At 38.7% G+C, this 21,593-nt stretch overlaps 1 protein-coding gene across 1 annotated transcript in view; it reads right to left on the reverse strand.

Moving 5' to 3' along the window:
* lekr1 (leucine, glutamate and lysine rich 1) overlaps nucleotides 1–21,593 on the reverse strand; it is an 89,705-nt gene that overhangs the window by 12,405 nt on the left and 55,707 nt on the right. The window contains exons 7-10 of the mRNA XM_059332154.1: nucleotides 17,914–17,991; nucleotides 14,274–14,477; nucleotides 4,698–4,773; nucleotides 380–544 (exon numbers count right to left, since the gene is read on the reverse strand). Of these exons, the coding sequence (XP_059188137.1) occupies nucleotides 380–544; nucleotides 4,698–4,773; nucleotides 14,274–14,477; nucleotides 17,914–17,991 (523 nt within the window). The remainder of the gene's footprint in view (nucleotides 1–379; nucleotides 545–4,697; nucleotides 4,774–14,273; nucleotides 14,478–17,913; nucleotides 17,992–21,593) is intronic.

Raw genomic sequence — 21,593 nt, forward strand, 5'->3', positions numbered from 1 at the left:
TGCCTGGTACAACTAAAGGGACATTTGTTTGGACAAATATAATGATAACAACAAAAATAGCTCACAAGAGTTTAATTTAAGAGCTGATATTTAGACATTTTCCATGGTTTTCTTGATAATAACCAAAATCATTACCAATAAAACCAGTCATACCAATCAGTCATATTCCCAGAATAAGAATAATTTATCTTCTAGTCTGATTTCTTCAGGAAATATGATGAATGAAAGATGTGTAAAGAGGAAGGGGGATAGGAAAGGAAAGATGGAGAGAACAGAACGGAAAATGGCCTATTACAAATGCATTAAAATAATATTTGCTGTAATGTAGTACTGTGTTATGTTCAGTGGTCATTTTAATTTTCTATTAACAGGTATGCACCTTCTGCTGAAGCTGTGTGCTGTCTTGCTGGTACTGTAGAAGCAACAGTCGGTTCTTCTCCCTGTCAATAGTAAGCTCTAACTCCAGGTCCCTGCGGAGCTCCTCCATCTGCTCCCTCAGGTGCAATGCATTCTGGGTTCTCTGCTCTTCCAGGGCTACAGCCAGCTACAAAACCAAGGACAAAGAGAAAGAATACACCAGTTTAAGCATGAATAAAACAATGAAAAGTGTATATATACATATGTAGAGAGAGAGAGAGTATGATAAGAAGACGTTCTGTCTAGCCCACATCCTAAGGCCTGTCTCTCATTGAGAATCCTAAAAGAGACTGTGAAGTGTTGATTTCTTCATGATATAAACAGGAAGTAGGGAGGTCACACAAAGCTTTGTCACAGAGTCTAACAAGAAGTGCAGAGACAGACATGAGGAGACAGTGTATCAAACTGCTGGGTACAAAACACTCAAAACTTGAAAATGTGTCTAAAGAAAACCTTTTGAAGATTTTGTAGCTGTCAAAAGATGAAATTATGAAAACATTTTGCATTGTTTTCTAACTCTTTAAAACCCATCAGTGCATCAATGCTGTCCTACCCACAGTCTCTAACCTTTAAAAGATATTGTTACTGTTTCATGTCGCGTTATGTATATATATTTTTTACTGGGCAAGCTCTAAATAGAAACAGTGTCTTAAGCCTTTTCATAATATATACGGGCGAGTAGGGTTATGCAAAGCTTTGTCACAGAGTGTGAGAATGACAGCTGTGTGACTGGCCTTGTCATCATACTCTGGCAGTCAGAAATTGAATTGTCTGGGACATAAAACACCAGATTTGGCTCTTGGAAGAGTGGGGCAGAAGTTTCATGTGACATATTTTTAGCCTGGCTTGGTCAAGGCTACCTTGTTTTCTGGAAGATCAGACAAACTGAGCGTCTGTGCCACGGGCTGGGATCATTGTGGGTTTGTGTGTTTATCTGTGTGTGTGTGTGCGCCTGTGTGCATTTGTGCATGCAAGTGTGAAAAAAGAGAAACAGTGGATGAGGTTGTCAGAGGGAAAAAAAAAGAGATTGTCGTGTGAAAATGTGTATTTTGGAGCCTGTGTGTGCGTGTGTGTTATGCTTGTGGCTTGAGAGACTGTATAAGAGACTAAGATTGCGTGTGATGGATGAAATGAGAAAACACCACTTCCTCTTTGCTGGGTGAGTGTACGTGTGAGGACCATGGATGGTTTGTGTGTGTATATCCTTTTGTGTGTAAGTGTGTGTGTCTGTGCCTGTGTGTGTGTGTACACAGCTGCCATTTGTATTTAAAAAGTGACCACTTCCCATCAATGGGTATAAGCCAGGAAGACCATAATGAACAATAAGCTGTAGGGACGTGTGTGTGGGAACCGTCCTTGTAGTTACATTACTCTTTACCTTGAACATACACACGTTTTAGTGTGTGCTCATCTGTCAGCTGCATCTGACACTTTTAGCTACACGTTTACCACTTCTGGGGCTCAGGAATAGAATAGAATAGAAATGAATGGAATATAATAAACCATATATAATATCTGTTCTGTTACATAGTTTTTCTTTGATGACTGTTACAAAACTTCTGGATGTCACGGTTGGTTAATGTGATGCAATATGTGAGGTTTAATGTGTTTCTTCAGCAGAATTTCATAAGTGGTTTTAATCAAGTACTGTATGTGCCAACTGACACATCGTTCAGAACACAAAAGATTTTTAACCCGTATCTTAAGAGAACCATATACTGTATTGACAGTTTAGGCCTACTAGTATCATAGATTACCAACATTGTAGTGTGCAGATAATAAAAATGGAGACTAGCTTCCTCTCAAATAAGACCCTATAGGTCTCAAAACACAACCCATTTTTACATTTTTGACTCTCCTCCCCTGCCCTCTAGCGGCAAAGTAATTATGACTGCCGGAGATGCGTAGAATAAAACCCAGAAGTCACACTCGGAGCAGGTGGGCGAGGTGTTGGATGGGCAGAACAAACCCAGAACTATGAGCCAGGAGAACGGGGTTTGTGTCGCATGTGAAAAACAAAGTAAACTATATGATTTAAACATCACTGAACTTCCGTGCCTCACGCTTCCTGCATCACATTTTTACTTAACTATTTCACTTCCAGTATTTACATACATTTATTGACTGTTTAAACTGTCTTTTATAACCCCTTACCAGGAAGCTTTTTGCCCTAAACCTAGTTCAGTGATTTTTATAGCCTAAATTTAACGAAACTGCAGCCTTTTTTCACAACTATGAACTGCACAAGTATGTATAACGACAAGTGCGTTATTTTTAGAACGCTCTGTACCGCAAACTGCTCTTATGGGTAATTTTCACAAATGGTCATATGAGTCTATCTTATTGGTTACACCGCCAAACAGCATGCTGAGTAGCTTGTTCTCCGTCCCTTGTACATTCAAGAACAAATGAAAAAAGAGAAATCAGGGATGTTACATTGCATTGTAAACCCTAGCATTGAGTGGACGCAACTATGTCACAACAGGTAAAATGCCCAGGATATGCAATGTCAAATTTGTTTGGAGGAGCAGTTCTTGGTAAACTGTAATCAACAATACTGGAGACTGAGCAGTTGGCCCATTCTGAACAGGCATATTTTTGAACAGCAATGCACTAGTAAGTTAAAACAAAAAGTAAATAAATTACAGAGCAATATTGTACCGTTAGGTCAACAGTACAGTATGTATTACATATATTTTGTGCCATATAATAATAACAATGTTAATCTATTGAGTGGCTGGTAGATTGATAAAAAGTTAATTTCCAACCCTGTTACGAATATTATTGCAAATATTGCATGCAACGGATTCTGTTTGATTCTTTTGCTTATAACATGACAACTGGACGAATGGTCCTCAGCCTCAACATTTTTTTATCATGGTTTACAATTTTAAAACTAGTAATAGCCTGCTCCTTCTTAAGCAAAGACACTGTGCTCTTTTTAATGTACAAAAAAAAATGTTTTTCTAATCCTTAAAAGAATTTGTAAAAAAAAAAATGTACAAAAGAGACAGAAACAAACGCAAGACTAAAGTGATTTAATGCTTTTCTTTTTGAAATGTCCTATTTGTTGTGACTTTCAAATAAACCTCAGAGAGACAGACAGACAGAAAGGCAGACAGTGTAAGAGACACTACTACACTGTTTGCCTAATAAAACACAGACTGTTTGTGTGTGTGTGTGTGTGTGTGTGTGTGTGTGTGTGTGTGTGGTTGTGTATTCAGTTTATCTGGTGTCAAACAGACTGGTGGTCTTGGAGCCTCATAATCTTATCCACATTGTGTGTCAGGATCCTCCCTGTTAAACTCCTCTGAACTGTGACAATGGCTTGGATGGCGTCCTAGCGCCTATTTACTTGAACAGACTGGAGCTAAATGTCTGCCAGTCATAAACTGATACACCCACAGTCATTAAACGTAAGAGCAATGTTTGGATTTGTTTGAGTTCATCAAACATAATTAAAACATTGCATCTATAGACCATATAACCAATATCCAGTTACACTAGACAATTCAACTACACTGGTAAAACATTTATGTAATTATAAGGATGTCTGGGTCATGTTTCATTTTTTTCGAGCTACATAGTGTATTATTCCTCTAATTTTTGGACTCAATGAAAATAAGCAGGTGATCGAAATACAGTAAAATTATTATTAGGCCACCCTTGTTTTCTTCAATTTCTTGTTCATTTTAATGCCCGGTACAACTAAAAGTACATTTGTTTGGACAAATATAATGATAACAACAAAAATAGCTCTCAAGAGTTTAATTTAAGAGCTGATATTTAGACATTTTCCATGGTTTTCTTGATAATAACCAAAATCATTATCAGTAAAATCATGGAAAATGGCTAGATATCAGCTATATATAAGTGATGTATATAGTCAGTCATATTCTCAGAATAAGAATATTTTATCTTCTAGTCTGATTTCTTCACAAAATATATATAATGATAACAACAAAAACAGCTCATAAGATTTTAATTTAAGAGCTAATATCTAGACATTTCCCATGAATGAAAACCAACAAATTGAAGAAACCAGTGGTCTAATAATTCCATGACTGTATGCTGAACGGCTGCTTACTTGCTCACAGTGGTGTTTCAGTGTTTTAAAGAAGCACAAGGGACATTTCTGGCCGATATGGCTGTTACCGATTCATAGAATAAAGCAGCACACATCCTGATCCTGCAACTAGGACGTACTTATTGAGTTTGTTTGTCAATGTGCTTAGTAATCAGTAGTAATAGAGTTATTGTTAATAATGAAAAATAATTACCTTTGAGGACATTTGCTCTTTATAGCCCTTCTCCATCTTGGTCAGAGATCTGGTGTGGGACTCTATCAATATCTCTCTGTAAACACACACAAGGAAAACTTTACTTACAACATACATACTGTCAGTGGTGGAAGAAGTATTCAGATCCCTTACTTAAGTAAAAGTACTAATACAACACTGTGAAATTACTTCACTACAAGTAAAAGTCCTGCATTCAAAACTTAATTAAGTACAAAAGTATCAGCATCAAAATGTACTTCAAGTAAAAGTACTCGAATGATGGACCCAGACTGTTTTATATATTCTAAATATATTTTGACATTATTTGTATTAATGCTTTTATGTAAGCAGTGTAAAGACAGGGCTAATTAAATAACTTAATATACTCTTTAAGATGTAATTAAAAAAAGTCTAATCACTTTAAATTGATTACATACTTTATGTTAAATCTCAACCTGTAAAGTAACTTAAACTGGCTGGAGTAGAAGTAAAAAGTTACATAAAATGGAAATACTCAAGTAAAGTACAAGTACCTAAAAATTGTACAGTACAGTACTTGAGTAAATGTACTTAGTTGCATACTGCAGCATTCAGTCATCAAGATAATATCTTGTTTTGTAATGAAAATAATGTCTTGTACTTATAACTTCAATTTCCTCTTAATACTGTACCTTTAACTACTAACTTAAACTAAATCTGACAGCATTCACAGACTGTATAAAAGAAGTGGATGTAGCCACCGTGACATCAATCATTGGTTTGTGGAGAAGAGTTTTGAAGCCTATGGCCATTCCCAGTTGTTGTTTTGGAACCAGAAATGACCATATTTGAACGAGAACAAGGAAATGCAAAGAATGCAGTCTGAAGATGCTTGACAACATCAAGCATCCACAGTGTGATGACAAGATAAATGTAGCATCAGGTCAACAGAAACATCTGAAACCATGTACAAATAGCAACCGCCCTAGGACCAAATAAGTAATTCCCTTACATGGCACAGCAGCTGCCAACAACAGTCTTCCATCTGCTTCTAAAACCATTACCGCTCTGCTGTTAATGCCTTAAGATTCCCATATGAGACCAAATAACTTGTTCACAGTCACTGGCTGCTTTGGCTTCTGGAGTTTTACAAAGACTCTTACAGATAGAGGAAATACAAATAAAAAACACTACAACACAACAGAGTAGGACTACAAAATCAGAGACTTGCACACAGAATATCAACATGGTCTCACAGGAATCCGTGAAATAGCCACGGATTCGCTTAACTCAAAATCCGTGGAATAGCCACAGAATCACTCAAATTTCCGTGAAACTGACACGGATTTCGCTACAATGCAAGTTAATGACAGTCATATCCCGTGGCTATTCCAACATACAAAGTGATTATGTACATTCACTGAGGGAATATTTAGAAAATAAAAGATATATTTCTCGCTAGAAATGTGGTCAAAATCCATTTTTATACAGAAACTAAGTCAAAATATTGATTTTTTTGACTAAAAATGAGAGAACCGTCCGCCATGTTTTTTGTTCTGACCGCCGGGACCTTGAAAGTCACGTGACTTGGAACAAACCAATAGGAACAAATATCCATGGAATAGCCACGGGATATGACTGTCATTAGCATTGTAGTGAAATCTGTGTCAGTTTCACGGAAATTTGAGTGATTCCGTGGCTATTCCACGGATTTTGAGTTAAGCGAATCCGTGGCTATTCCAAGGATTCCTGTGAGACCAGGTTCCAGAATATTATGCAGCGACATAGGCAGACATAAAATTTTAGCTTTCAGACAGTGAGTGAAGTAAGTGTAAATGCTCTCTCTCTCTCTCTCTCTCTCTCACACACACACACGCACAACATTGCATTAACCATTTTTTCAGTGCAGCACTTTCTGCAGTTGAATAGATAAGTAAGTAAGCCAACATCACATCTATATCTGTCACGATCCAAAAAGCTCTGATAATATTTACACATGCTTCTTTTTTGATGATCCTCTCAGCATGTCAGGTTGCATAAAGAATATTTAACAAGAACACTCCCAACAGTCTCTGGGGAAACAGAGAGAGCAAGCTGAGGAAGGGAAAGACACATCTGTGAGTTGGAATTGAAATATCTGTGGTAAATTTCATCGATTTGTTGATCTTCTGTCTAAATAAAATGTAATTTCAGCAGTTGGTCCAGTGGATAAAATATAAAGCAGCATGGATCTTAATCCAGGCAGAGACAAGTTAAGGAACTGCGTTTACTACCAATATTTTTTATGGATAAAGCTAGCACAATAGACTCTTTGAGGGAGCTCTTAAAGAATAGGCACACACATCCAAAATGGCTGTAAAACATTTCAATAGACAAACAAATCCCTGTGTGACACAGCCACTGCCTTTCAGCACTTTGTGTACGTGTATAGGAAAAGTGTGTGAGGTGATGTCTGTGTGTGTACACTTGACTCTGTGTATATCTGATAGTGAAGTGGATGATCTACAGTATAATAAGGAGCAGCAGCTACATTCCATCTCTTCCTCGTCGGGGCAGACACAATATTATTCACTCCACTGGTTCTGGCTAATCACATCAGCCTACTCACCACACACAGACACACACACAGACACAGACACACAGACACACAGACACACACACACACACACACACACACACACACACACACAGACACACACACACAGAAGCACAAAAATAGATGCAGACAGCCAGCCATGCATGAATGCTCCCCAAGAGTTGCAAGTTTGATGCCAAGATCTGACTCCTGAAGCTCATTTAAATGTGTCCCAGCCTTGTTAAAAGATGGGAATCACAGACGAGATATTAGCTTTAAAAAAGACGCTGTTGCTGTTAAGCACGCAATATGAAACTACCCACCCTTGTAAGAACAATTCTGATAGACAGGTTTTGGAATTATGTGGCATGCACACTATTATACTCGGTTCAAGTGAAGAGTTCATTTGCAAAAACATGTTTCATGTTTTCATGTTTTTGTTTGAGTGAGATATAGATCTTTTTTTAAATTTTCCTAAATCATGTATTTTTAGCGTGCACTGAAGGTTAAATGAATCTAATACTTTTCATTTTAGGAATGGATTTATCTATTTTTGCAAATTTACTTTTTAAGTCCTTTGGCCAGCCCAGGATTGACTTAGGACATTTCTACTGAGACAATGTCAACTGTTCTCCTCAGGGGTTTTTCAGTTTCAGCTGGTGAAAAAACACTGGAAATGAGGATTTTATTTTTTATTTTATTTTTGAAAGCTGAAGCCTTTTTTAATATGTAGCAAACTGCTGATGCATGAGTGCTTGCGTGTTTGTATCCCACTGTCGGATATAATTCTGGCTCTCTGATTATCAAAAAAAGTAGACCCCTGCAAAGGTAGAAGTTTTTAAATCAACTTTAAGCCTGTATGTGCATGTGTGTGTGTGTGTGTGTGTGTGTGTGTGTGTGTGTGTGTGTGTGTGTGTGTGTGTTGGCATGTGTGTCTGTGCGTGTGTGCGCCCCCCCGGGGAGCATGAGCGTGCAAATTCAGCCCTCAGAAGGAGGTCTGGGGGGATTACAGGGAGGAATGATGGGAAAATCTGGGAGCACTCTCTCATTCACTCACACGCCAGGCTGCTTTTAAGGACAGGCGAGTGTGTATTTGTGTGCAGTGTGTGTGTGTGTGTGTGTGTGTGTGTGTGAGTGTGAGCGGCTGCTACCTCATCAAAAGGCACATTCCATTTTCCACTTTATGCTGATACAATCTCCATGTGCACACGCACACAAAGAAGGCTGACTCTACTCCAAATCATATCCGATTTTTACAGCCAATCTCAAGGGCAATTTTAAATAGTTTTTATTGTGTATGAATCAACAAAGCAGATCAACAGAGAACAGGCATCTCCGCTGACATCATTTCATATATCCTCTATGCTTTTTTCAGGGACATAACTCTCCACCTGGAAAGATGATTAAGATTTCAAAGTCAAAAATCTTCTCACACTCACCCACGCTTTCAAAGCAGGAAAGGACTGCCCTGTAAAAAATTGACATATGAATTTACAGCGAATGGCAATTTATGACAAGTGAATAACAAGGACTGAGAGCCACAATAAAAGACCCAGACAAGGATGATATAATACTTTCCACTCTGGGTGAAAAAACATTAACAAAAGGAGCGAAACAAGAGCTGTAAGAGAGCAATAAACATAGGAGGAAGCATCTTATAGATGGCATTAATCTCTTAAAGTCTTTTATTGGGCTAATTGTGTAAAGCCTAAGGCATTAAACCACTTCTCTGTATAGCGACAGAGTTTTTGGGATCATAATTTCTGTCACGAAAACATTCCTCCGCTGCTTGAAACCACTTGAAACAAGTTCTCTCACATTTAACAGATGGATGAGGAACCGCACAGATACTCCTGACCTCTCTTGACTTTTAAATCTTTTACTCTCTCCACTTTCTGCCACTTTCCCTCTTCTTTCTCCCTCTCCCTCCCCTTTGCCTTTCTCGCTCTGTCTCTCTGCTTTTAACTTTGTGTCAGTTATACGGAATCAAGGGCGAGCTGTCATGTTTCATGTGTGTGTGTAGATCGTGTGCGGCCCCTGTGACCCGGACTGTGTGCATGCAAGAGCCAGACAGTGTGTGAAGTAACCACTGCGACCACAGTCACGGTCTTCATCCCTCCTCCCTACAACAAGCCCTCAGACCCTGCCTCCCACTTTCTTTTCTCAGACCCCTTTCTCTTCCTTCCTTCCTTCCCTCCCTCCTCTCATGCTTCTCTCTATCCCCCTCCCTGTCCATCATTACTTTCTCTTTGCTTCCCTCTATTCCCTCCTTCATCCCTCTCCACTCATATGTCTTTCCTTCACTTTCTTCCCATCCCACAATCCCACCACTCTGCCCTGGGGAGACCACTGTCTGCTGGTTACTAAACTTGTCTTTTCACTGTCACTTCACAACTGCTTTTCATCAACATCTGCACTGCTCCACATTACCAGATTCATAACCGCTATGTCCACGTCAACAACAAGGGACACTGTGATTGTGTTAGTGTATGTGAGTGACACTTCTCACTCACAGTAATTGGCTTTGATTTAATTATATTATACAACTGCCACTCATTTAAGAAACATCAGATTTGGAGTACAGATTTTGCTCATAACTGGCCATTGAATAGGGCTGGGGGATAGGGTGAAAATCTTCGATCCTGATATAGGTAATTTCCAGCGTTGGGGAAAGTTACTTTCAAGACTAACTAGTTACTTTACTAGGTTACTGGCCAGAATAGTAACTAGTTACTTTACTAAGTTACTCTTAGTTGAAAGTAACTAAAAAAGTACTTTCAAAGTTACCTATTTAAATGCTTTATAAATATGCTATTTGGTGTGTTGTCACTTTTTATTGTAAAGAAATACCCACACTACCAACTCTTACCAAAAGAAAACATGGAAAGCATAACATTTCATTTGATGTATTTATGTATATATTGATCATACAATCCATGACCACAACATACAAAAAATGATCTGCCACAATCTAACGTGAACATGATTTAAACCAGACTAGGTTAGAACCCAGTATATATCTGATCTCTTTTAGTGCCAACGATAAGTTAGTGTTCACTTGCTGCTCTACAGTTATCTCTGTTAAAGTTAAACATTACAGCGGATGACTGTCTGCTTTATTTACACCTGTGCTAGTTTTGCTGAAGCACAAAAACAGCCTTAACATAGTAAAGACTAACTTGTTCTATTTATCGGCTTTTATTTGTTTATATATATATATTGTTTATATATATATATATATATATATATATATATATATATATATAATATTTTATAATTTTACCTACTCATATTTTATTACTAAGTGTACATTGGTCTCTGTGTCCTTTTCTTAAATATTCTAAGTTGTTGTTGTTGTTGTTTTTTTCAAACTGTAAAGCACTTTGAATTACATTGGATTTGTTTGAAAGGTGCTATATAAATAAAATGTGAATGATTTAGTTGCTGTAATTAATTGATAACAAAAGATAACGCATTACGTTTCTTGTTACAACAAGTTGTTATAAGTAATCTGAGTACTTTAATGCTTTACAAAGCAACGCGTTACCCCCAACACTGGTCATTTCTTATCTCCATAACAATTTATATCACAATACAGTTGTTTTCTCCTAACAAAGTACATAACTGTCAATATAAAACATGTATGCTAAAGCCTTTGTGCTTCACTACAGCTTTGCTCCCATGTCCAAGGGTCAGAGTGATCAGTGTCATCAAAATGACTTGTCGCATATTGTCGCAATGCAGTTAGGTCACTAGTGGTTCACCATTTCAAGATAAATGACATAGAAAAATGCATGGTTGCTAATAAAGTTGGAATAAAATATTTGTTACCTCTTTCAATGAAATGATTGTGACAATGTGATTTATTCTTGACAGATAAAGTCTATATCTTCTTAAAACTTTATTAATCAATCTCTCACAATGAAAATGAAAGCACAATTAACAGAGGATTGTGTCTGAAAACAAAATGATTCCAACTTTATGGGCAACCGTGTATATACGATGATTTTTATAGAATTCTAATGATTAATAATATCATATCTGGGGGTGGAAAGATGATGATTGTTTCTGGTAAGATCTTGCAACAGAAGGGTTGACACAGAGTGATGTGCAGTGACAGGGTGGCACAGAGGTTGGGTGTGTTTGGGGATGTGTGTGAATGAGATTACAGAGGTTAGAAGGGGTTTGGTAAGAGGAAACACAGGAGCATATAAGTGTAGAAATGTAGCATAAATTAGCGTATAACTGTGTAAGAAAGACTAATCAAGGGGACATTTCGTGGGTCACTGGAGGTCAGTGGAAGTGGTCAAATCTCTTCATAACGAGCGCAAAAAAAAAAGTTTTGGAATGTGTGTGCGTGTACATATGTGTGAATACTTGTGGTTGAGACATGAAGTGAGTACAGACAAGTCAGTGATCGAGCAGTTTCCTCTCTGGACATCTGAAGAAAGAACATTTAGACACACACGCACGCATGCACATACACACACACACACACACACACACACACACACACACACTGACCAACAGACAGTTCAGCCGAGGACATCACAGAGAAACAGGCTTGGGTGTCTCTTTGTGTCCCGCCGAACAGCTGATATTTATTCATATAATGAGATCAACTGGAAAAATTAAAATACTTCAGCCTTGAGGGGGAAGCTTTCACTTTCAAGTCCACTGCTGAGTTTTAGCATTCAAATATGTGGAGGTTATTCTTATACTTCTGTGATTTGCTTGGATTCTGTGGGCTCATAAAACTATTGCTTTCACTCTCTTTGAACCGACAGCTTAATAGAATAATTCAAACAAAGGACGTTTTCACAAATGACCTGTACTTCCTACTCATCATCACAACTTTCATTTAATTTCTTTTCACCTTGCCAACAGGATAGAAAGGACTCGGGATGGTGAGTTTGACTTTACAAGACAATAGGGGAACTTTAGAAAGTAAAGAGTTGACCAGAAAAGATATACGTTATGAACTTACTTTACATCCTGCGAAAAAAAGAAAAGAAAACCCTCTTACGAAAGATAAAGCAAGGAGTATTTCCTATCGGTCATAGGCTGCAGCACTGTCCTAAATTATCTATATTATATATAGTCTTTGAAGCCATAAACTTTATAACTCACCGGTGGAGACTATTGGCCTGAGTATTTGAACATGAATAAGCAGACCTGGTGAACAGAGCTCACTGGTTGTTCAAAGTATTCTTAGGATTTGTAGCAGCATTTTTATGTCTGAGAGGATAGCAGTTTTATTGTCCGGTGTCAGAGGTTGAAACTGTTTTTCTTCTGGGATTCAGGTTGGTGCTACAGTCAGTCTACTCCTTCCAATGTACTGCAGCGCAGGAGAGATGATTTCTCGACAGATTTGTAGGTTTATGGGACAGCACTGTGACCTCTGACCTTTAACATGGAGTCAAATTCCTCTGCCCTGCTTGGAGAGACACACAGAGGAAACACTTATTTCATGTCTTACATGGGTTTTACTTTCATAGGCTCTCAAAGAATACCCCATAATCCAGTATATTAAAAACAATGACCCTTATAAGATTATATAGGATATACAAGCACAACCAAATGGTCATGACATTTTTTTTTCTCCCTTTTCTTCAATAGTTGCTCAGCCAACAAACGTCTCTTTCCCAGTAGTGAGCAGTGATGGAATCTAACTCAGTACATGTACTGAAGTACTGTACTTAAGTATAGTGTGTACTTGAGTATTTTCATTTTATGTAACTTTATACTAACGTAAAAAACAAAATGCGTTTAAAGTGATTAGACTTTTTTTAAATCTTAAATTAAACCTCATAACAATGTCTTAAGTAGTTAAAATGAGCCCTACATTGAGAAAATTAAAAACGCTGCTTACATAAATGCATCAATAATAATAATCCAATAATATATTTGGAATATATAAAACAAACTGACTGTGGCTATTCTGCTTAATGAGTACTTTTTGATACTGATACTTTGTATTTTTTACTTAGGCAAGCTTTGAGTTCAGGACTACAATGATAAAAACCAAAATAGCTCATACGAGTTCAATTTAGGAGCTGATATCTAGCCATTTTCCATGGTTTTCTTGATCATGATTTTGGTTATTATCAAGTAAACTATGGAAAATGGCTAGACTTCAGCTCTTAAATTAAACTCTTACGAGATATTTTTGTTGTTATCATTATATTTGTCAATACAAATGTACCTTTAGTTTTACCAGGCATTAGAATGAAGAATAAATTAGAGAAAACAAGGTTGATCTAAAAAATAATTCCATGACTGTAGGTATACCTTCTGGTGGAAAATATAATTAAAGCTGCAGGCTTTTAAACTTCATTTGATCATCTGAAAACTATAGTTTCACCAAGCTAAAACAGCTTTTTTCTTCTCTTAAAAAGTATAAGATGATGAAGATAATGTTGTTTTGATCCCATCTGAATGTAAATTTAAACTACAATTTGACTTAAAGGGTTAATGCAGCACGATGTTACACTCCTGAGCTTTTAGATCTGTCTGTCTGTCTACAAACAGTGCAATCAGGGACATGTAGTCCATAAGAACAACTAGATAAAGTACTGACATGGACAAACACCCATAAATGCAAGGTTATTGAGCAGCGTGCTGGACAGTGTGAACCGGCCACACAGGGAGAGGTAACACTTTACATAAGAGACTGGGCACAGCTCCCAGCACTCTATTAGATCCACTCTGTACTCTGAGAAAGACCTAGGCCCTTGGTCTTGCACTGGATTCCTGCCTGTACTCACTGCATGTCCTTTCAGACACAAAAGGGTTGTAAATATTTAACATTAGAACAAAACAGTCTGTTTCCCAACCAGGGATCTAGCACAGCAACCAGTCTGTGGTTGTGATGTCACTGTTAAGAAAAGCAGAACGCAGCTGTGCACTGAAGCCGGCTCCCAGTGAGCTGTAATTGGTCAACAAATAGCAGCCAATTTGAATCAGGATCAGATGAATAAAATACTTGTGAATAGAATAGAATATGGTGACACAATCGTGACCTTTCTCTCCTCAGCTCTCTTGTTTCCTGCTGGGCCTTCTTCAGAGATTCTCCCAGTCGTGTCACTTCCTCTTCAGCTGCACAGTACTTCCGGCTCATCTGTCCCTCTTTCTGCCGCCATGACAACAGCTGCTCCTGTATGGCATCACACCTTTCTCGGCATGACAACCACATCTTGTTTTTCTCCTCCAACTCCTCTTTTAACCTGTTGAAAAAGATGCAGAAGTTGAGCACAAACACCAACAGCTACTGTCCATACTGTAATGGTAATAGAGGGAACATTTCTTCATCTGCATGTACAGTCATGGAAAAAAATATTCGATCATTGTTTTCTTCAATTTCTTGTTCATTGTAATGCCTGGTACAACTAAAGGTGCATTTGTTTGGACAAATACACCTTTGATAACAACAAAAATAGCTCATAAGAGCAAAACCATGGAAAATGTCTAGATATCAGCTCTTAGATTAAACCATTATGAGCTGTTTTTGTTGTTATCATTATATTTGTCCAAACAAATGTACCTTTAGTTATACCAGACATTAAAATTAAAAAAAAAATTGAAGAAAATAAGGGTGGTCTAAAAAATTTTCATGACTGTATATACAGTAAGACATGTGTGTGCATGAACAACCATGTGAAGACACTCCCCTGCAGGCACAAAGTAACTCTAAACTGACAGGTCAACAGGTGAGTGTAAGCGTCAGAGCAAGTCTGTTACATAAGAGAGAAGCTGTTTGTTCTTCAACCTTATCAGGCTCCTTATAGTCTACTGGTTGACACACACACACAAACACATCTAAACTGGGTCAAACCCGTAAGTCAAACACCCTTTCTGTTTGTTTGTTTTTGTACTAAAACACAAAGGAAAAACTTTCCAAACAGCTTGATGAGCCAATCAGTGAAGTAATCTTCTGACAGTAACTGAACAAACAGAAACTACAAAAAGATGTTTTAAAGATGCAAATATTCTGTTTTGCATTGGAAAAATCAACTATTTACAATAGAAATGTACTAACTACAGTTAGGAAATAAAGTCCTTCAGTTAAAGGGGAAAATCTTAATTATATACACGGTTACTCATAAAGTTGGAATAATATGGATAATTCCATGACATGATTGTGAAAATGTGATTTATTCTTGACAGATAAAGTGTATATCTTCTCAAAACACAATTTACCAATCTCTTCCAAACATATCACAATGAAAATGAAACTACAATTAACAGAGGATTGTGTCGGAAAACAAAATTATTTAAAATTTATGAGCGACCACGTATTTATATCTAGATTTTTTTTTTAAATGGGAAATTAACACATTGTCTACAGCTAAAAAAATAAAAGTTCTACACTTGGTTGCAATCAATAATAAATAATAATAAACAATCAACATGCTGCCACACCAGTCTTTTGTCCCGCTACACGAAGATCCTTCCTCCTCCTTGTGAAAGTTTCGCTGACTAACAGCTTAGAACTAGTTATGTGCGGGTCAACTTACAACCCACAGTTGCCCCCGGTGGGTTAAAAAGTGACAAAGCAGTGCTCCATTTTTCAATAATGTGAAGTAAATAGGCGTGTTTCCACTAGGTACTTTTCCCTCTAGTGAGCAGGGTGTGACTTGGGAGGGAGGATCCGCCCAACTTCACCGGTTAGCGGCATACTGAGCAGTGATTTTGCACATCTGTGATTAATTTGCAGACTGGTGCAAACTGAGCGCTGAGGGGTTAACAGCTCCTGCTCTGCTGACTGCAGCTGGAAGAGACTGCTGCGGGAGGACTGGGCCACTTGTGAGTGCTTTGGGACAGTGTCTCCAATAACACCAGGAAAAGTCACTAGATTTTTTTGCTAGTCGCTTTTAAAAAAAGAGAGTCACTAGAGGTTGTCTGAATAGTCGCTAAATATAGCGACTATGTTGCTAAGTTGGCAACACTGCTTGCCACGTCGGTCTGTTGTCACATTTGAACTCCGTTGGTTAGCCGCTACAAAAGTATGGGAACAGAGGCCGAGGGGAACTAACTAGTGGGCGGAGCCAAAACACTCAGCCACTTTCCAGAAAGTACTCAGTCGAAACACGCCTAATTAAACGACTAGTTAGTGAAATCAAAGTCCCATGTTGTAAAGAGAATGAGTTTTTGTTGTTGTTTTTTTTTACTTGTGGCCATCCGCAAAGATATCAATTGACTTGTCACTTATACCTCATTTTCCCAAAATAATAACAAGCAATTTAGGGTAAAAGAAATATCCATTTCCGTAGCATTATTTATAACGTACTTGAATTCAGGTACATCCTTAAAGAAGACAAGAATAGACACTTGTACATACAGCATATGCCAGTATTTGTGCAATATAAGTGCATCTTTTCACACATTTTCCCTTCATCAGGAGACAAACGAGTGGGATGAAATGTTTTTGAAAGAGGGTCCAAGTAAAGAAAGATGGACTGACAAAAAGAGGAAGAGCAGTTACAGTGTGTAGTATCAAACACAGGAAGAAGTGTTTTCTCATCTCATCACTCCTCTTTACTCTGACGAAAGGTTGGCAACAGAAACGACAATTAGTTTAAACAAATACAGCAGCGTGCCAGCATGTTGACAGTCAGAGTTCTGGCAATTTGTATCTGTTTTTCGGTTGACATATGAATAAAAACTACAGGGACAATCACAAAAAAAAACTATTTGAACAAAGTGAAACTGGACAGATTCACAACCCATTCAACATAAAAGCAGCAACTACTAGAAAGCATGTATACTTATTGATTTCTCTGCGGGAAACAAAGCTTGTTGACCAGATAAACATTATCATTAGGCACCCATGGTGTCCAATCTTGGACAATTTGTTGAATTGTTGTCTCCTGTTACATTTCCTCTGAGCTTTGGGGGTGTGTGTTCCCTCCCCCCAACCTCCCATCCCTTCTGAAATAGCCTCCAAGCCCCCCTCCCAGTGGAGTGCTATCATATGTTGAGCTGTATAGGAGCCAGAGGGTGAGATCAGAGACCGCTGTGTGGGAAGGGAAATAAATCGACAGTGTAATTGAACACACCAGGCTGCCAGTGGCTTAGAAAAAGAATACCAGCAGATACCATGTGAAAAAATACACACCCCACATACATCTAACGCCTGCACGGAAAGATGAGAGGCTCTGTGTGTATATGTCTGTCTGTGGGTGTACACATGTGGGTTGGGTGTGTGCACACATGTGTCTGCATGCGTATCAGTGTGATAAACTCCAATAGAAAAGCCTCTGCATATCTACAATATGTGCGTGCCTTTGTGCGTGTTTGTGTGTGTGTGTGTGTGTGTGTGTGTGTGTGTGTGAGAAACATGACTCCACGCCAACTAAGGAGTGCTTCCATCTGTTGCGCCAGCCTCACACGAGACTCTCCGCTGTGTCACTGGCACTTTATGGAGCCTAAGATCTCCTCAACTGATCCAAGAGCAGATCTCAGCTGACACTAATATCCCCACCTCTCTCTGGGAGGAAGGAGATGGAGAAATGAAGCACAGGAAGAGGCTGATTTGGAGGACAATGAGTGGGATGAGTACAGGGATTGTGGGAAAGTTGGAGAAGGGAAGGGATGGGAATTTATCACGAGATGCAGCACAAGTGCAGAGAAAAAGAGAGAGGAGAGGAGAGCTCAGTTTACCTGAGTAGTTTCTCTCTGTGCTCGTTCTCAGAGTCTTTCTGTTGGGACAGCTGCTCCTCGCTCAGTCTCCTCTGCTCTCTGGGGAGACAAAGTGCATGGTCGCTCACTTTTTGAGCCGGTAAATTTATGACCAATGTCAACTGACATAGCAGAAAATAAAGTCATTGTTTCCTCTTTCCCTAAAATGAAACTAACTTTAATTGTACCCACATTTCACATTCAGGCAGATGGAAACATATTTACCCCCTGAGTATGTTTTCACAATTTCATGTGACATTGAAAAGTACTTGAGCAAGATAACAAATCCATACAACTGCTATTCTGTGTACTCCTACGCTTGAATCTCTATGTGGAAGAAGCTTTTTTTTCTCCCTCTGGGATCAGCAAAAGTTCGAGAAAGCTTCCTGTACATCACAACTCTTTTGGCTTAAAAAATTATATTGGTTGTCATTTTATGGCAGAGCAGCTTCCTTTAAGTCATTTACATTTTTTGTTGTTTTTAAAAGTTAACAAGGCATGTGCATGTGTGCAGCTATGTTTTTAAAATCACCTCTTCCTCTATGTGCAGCTGCTGCCTCGCTCTTGAAAAAGTAAATTGAAAATCAGTTTTAATTCTAATTCTGCATGCCATGACAGTATGTGGTACTGCCGCCTCCTGTGGCACACACACAGACACACACACACACACACACACACACACACGCACGCACGCACGCACGCACGCACGCACACACACACACACACACACACACACACACACACACACACACACACACACACACAAAGACTTTACCCCATCCCTCCTAACCCTGTCGGCTTCCCAGCCTAATCCCCTGTGGCGGCATGATCAGTTAATGTGTTTGTGTGTGTGTATGTGTGTGTGTAGCTGGCTGTCTAGCCCTGTGACCTTGCAGCCACACGCAATGAGGATACAGAGTGAGAGGGCTCGCACGTCTAAGCTCACAGGCAGACAGCCTGTTTTCACTGCCAGTCTACTACAGACTTTTCGGGCAACTGTTTGGAATTATTTGTACATTTCACTGAAGTGAATTCAGTACCAGCATCTCCTATTTATAAACTATGCAACACAAACTATCTATCTATTTGTTTATTTATTTGTATATATTTTTATTATTATTATTATTATTATTATTTTATTTTATTATCAAATTGATTTATTTATTCATGTATTTATTTTATTATTTATTTCTCCTATGACATTATCATTCCCATATATTACACACACACACACACACACACACACACACACACACACACACACACACACACACACACACTCACACACTCACACTCACATTTATACAAATTAACAGGTGTGCCATATTAACATTTTCCCTCTTATACACTTGGTAATTAATTTAATTAACTGACTAATTAAACACCAATTTAAGTTACAGTAACTGATGGTAAGATGGTATTTCATTTTTTTTTTTTTAGATATGTATAATCAAGTAGGTCACCTTGTTATCTTTGTCTGTTCTTGGGTATTTTTGTCCCTCATTCCTATCATTATTGTGCCTGTAAAGTGATTATTATTATGTTTTTGCACTAATTAAATGATGGAATAAAAAAACAAGAAAAAATACAAATAAAGTGGATTTGGTAAAACAGCCAGAACAGCTCATCATTTATCATATCATACGATACACCAGTAGGCATATAACTACGTATCTTGTTGCTGGATGCCACATATAATGACATAATAATATTTGGGAGTATTTTTTTATCCATATATTTATATATATAGCAATATTTTCATAATTTCACAGTGACAGCATGTGAGCCACAGACAGACAGAAGCCCAGACAGAGATGCAGGCCCAGATACACACAACCACAATCAGAGTAATACACTCACAACTGTCTGGCAGCAGTTATCAGCCTCCCTCTCTTTGTTCCTCTCATCCCATTTCCTCTCTCCCTCTCTCTCTCTCTCTCTCTCTCTCTCTCTATCTCTCTATCTCTCCCTCTCTCTTTCCCTCTCTCTCTCTCCCCCCCCCTCCCTCCTGCTCTTTTGCTCTGTTTGTAACCCTCTCTTCCTCCCGTGCTGTCATAGCTACTGGTGATTTAGAGCAGGCCCCTGAGTGCTCCTACTTTCTGCCTGTTTAGCTGCAGCATACTGTTCGTACTTTACAGCCCGCTGTCCCTCGTCTTGCTCTGTCTCGGCCCTCTTTCTGTCTTCATGTTCAGAGATGACTTGATATCTGACTCCCAGCTGCTGTTTCCACTATTCTTTATCTGCTGGTTTCCTGTTCCCTGCCTTTTTTCGGAGGTGAAAAGGGAGTGGAGAGACAGAGAAATGTAAAACAGGAGGTAGTGTTTTGTGAATTACTGTAAGGTGCAGGGTTCAAAGTGCAGTCAAGTGCACTGAAGGAGTGGTGGAGCACTTTGGGTATTTTTGTGGCTGCAGGCATGTGATGTACCCAGTGTGTGCACATTAAAACAAGGTGAGATTAAGAAGAATCTATTATCATACATTTTCAGTGGGCGTGTTCATCAATCATGGCATTAGGGTACCTGAGGGGTTTCAGTCTTTTGAATTTCTATGGAAATGTGGCCTGAAAACATCACTGTCTTCACTTGTAATAACTTGGTCTGCATAAACTTAGAAATTCTGTCAGAAAGTAATTTAAAACGAAACCAGAGAATATGTTTAGGGGGTGAAGAAGTTTGCTGGTTGCATAAGATTTAGTAATTTAAACGCAGCGGATCGGCTATGCATAATCATAGCTTGACAACGCGTGTCACTCAAATTACAGGCTGCCTTCAGCTGCTGTAAAGAGAGTTAATCAGCTGTTGTGGATGACAGCTGCTGATAAGCATCAAACATTAATCTTCACCCTACCTTCTCGGCCATAATCATAATGAAAGTTTATATTTTTGTGTAATTAGATGTGTCAGCCTGTCACAAAAATGTATCATAAAAGCAAAACAGACAAGCAAAACATGTGGGGTGTGCCTCCACAAAATTAAAGTGAAGAAAACTGAGCACAGTCCAAGCAGACGGGTGGCAGACGCCAAAAAAACATGGTGCATCTTGACACTAAAATTGTAAAGTAGCAGGAACACCCTGCTGAGAATCTCCTCCCACTGTGGTGTATGGCAAGTCACCAAAATACCAAACAGCCACATGAGAGGGAAAAACCTCTCTGCATTTCAGGAAAATACCATTTCTTTTGCGGCATGTGCTCACATGATAACAGAGCCCAGAGGGAAAGAGAGAGAGAGAAACAAGAGGCTTTTTTCTTTTTAACCTGAGAAAGAAAGAGGAAAGAAAAAAAACGTCCTCCTTCCTGAAGGGCTGTGACTGATTTTATCTTATATGAGATAAACAGAGACTGAGGTGAGGTGTGTGTGTGTGTGTGTGTGTGTGTGTGTGTCAGGCAGAGCAAGAACCTGTGTGAAATTAGGTCCTTGGATACACCCTGGGATCAATAGTTATTTTACTGCCAGCAGTCACACAGGCTCAGAGACACGCGGTGCACACACACACACACACACACACACACATTTGTGCACACACACTAAGCATCCAGCGTGCATCAGCCTTATGAAAACAAGCTGTATCACATCAATCACATCAATCCTTTGCTCTTTCTCTCTTGACCTTCACTCATTCCATCATCCACTCTTTCATCTCTCCTCCCTTGCTCGGTGCAT

The sequence above is a fragment of the Centropristis striata genome, chromosome 4 (genome assembly GCF_030273125.1).
Source record: "Centropristis striata isolate RG_2023a ecotype Rhode Island chromosome 4, C.striata_1.0, whole genome shotgun sequence".
Classification (NCBI taxonomy): Eukaryota; Metazoa; Chordata; class Actinopteri; order Perciformes; family Serranidae; genus Centropristis; species Centropristis striata.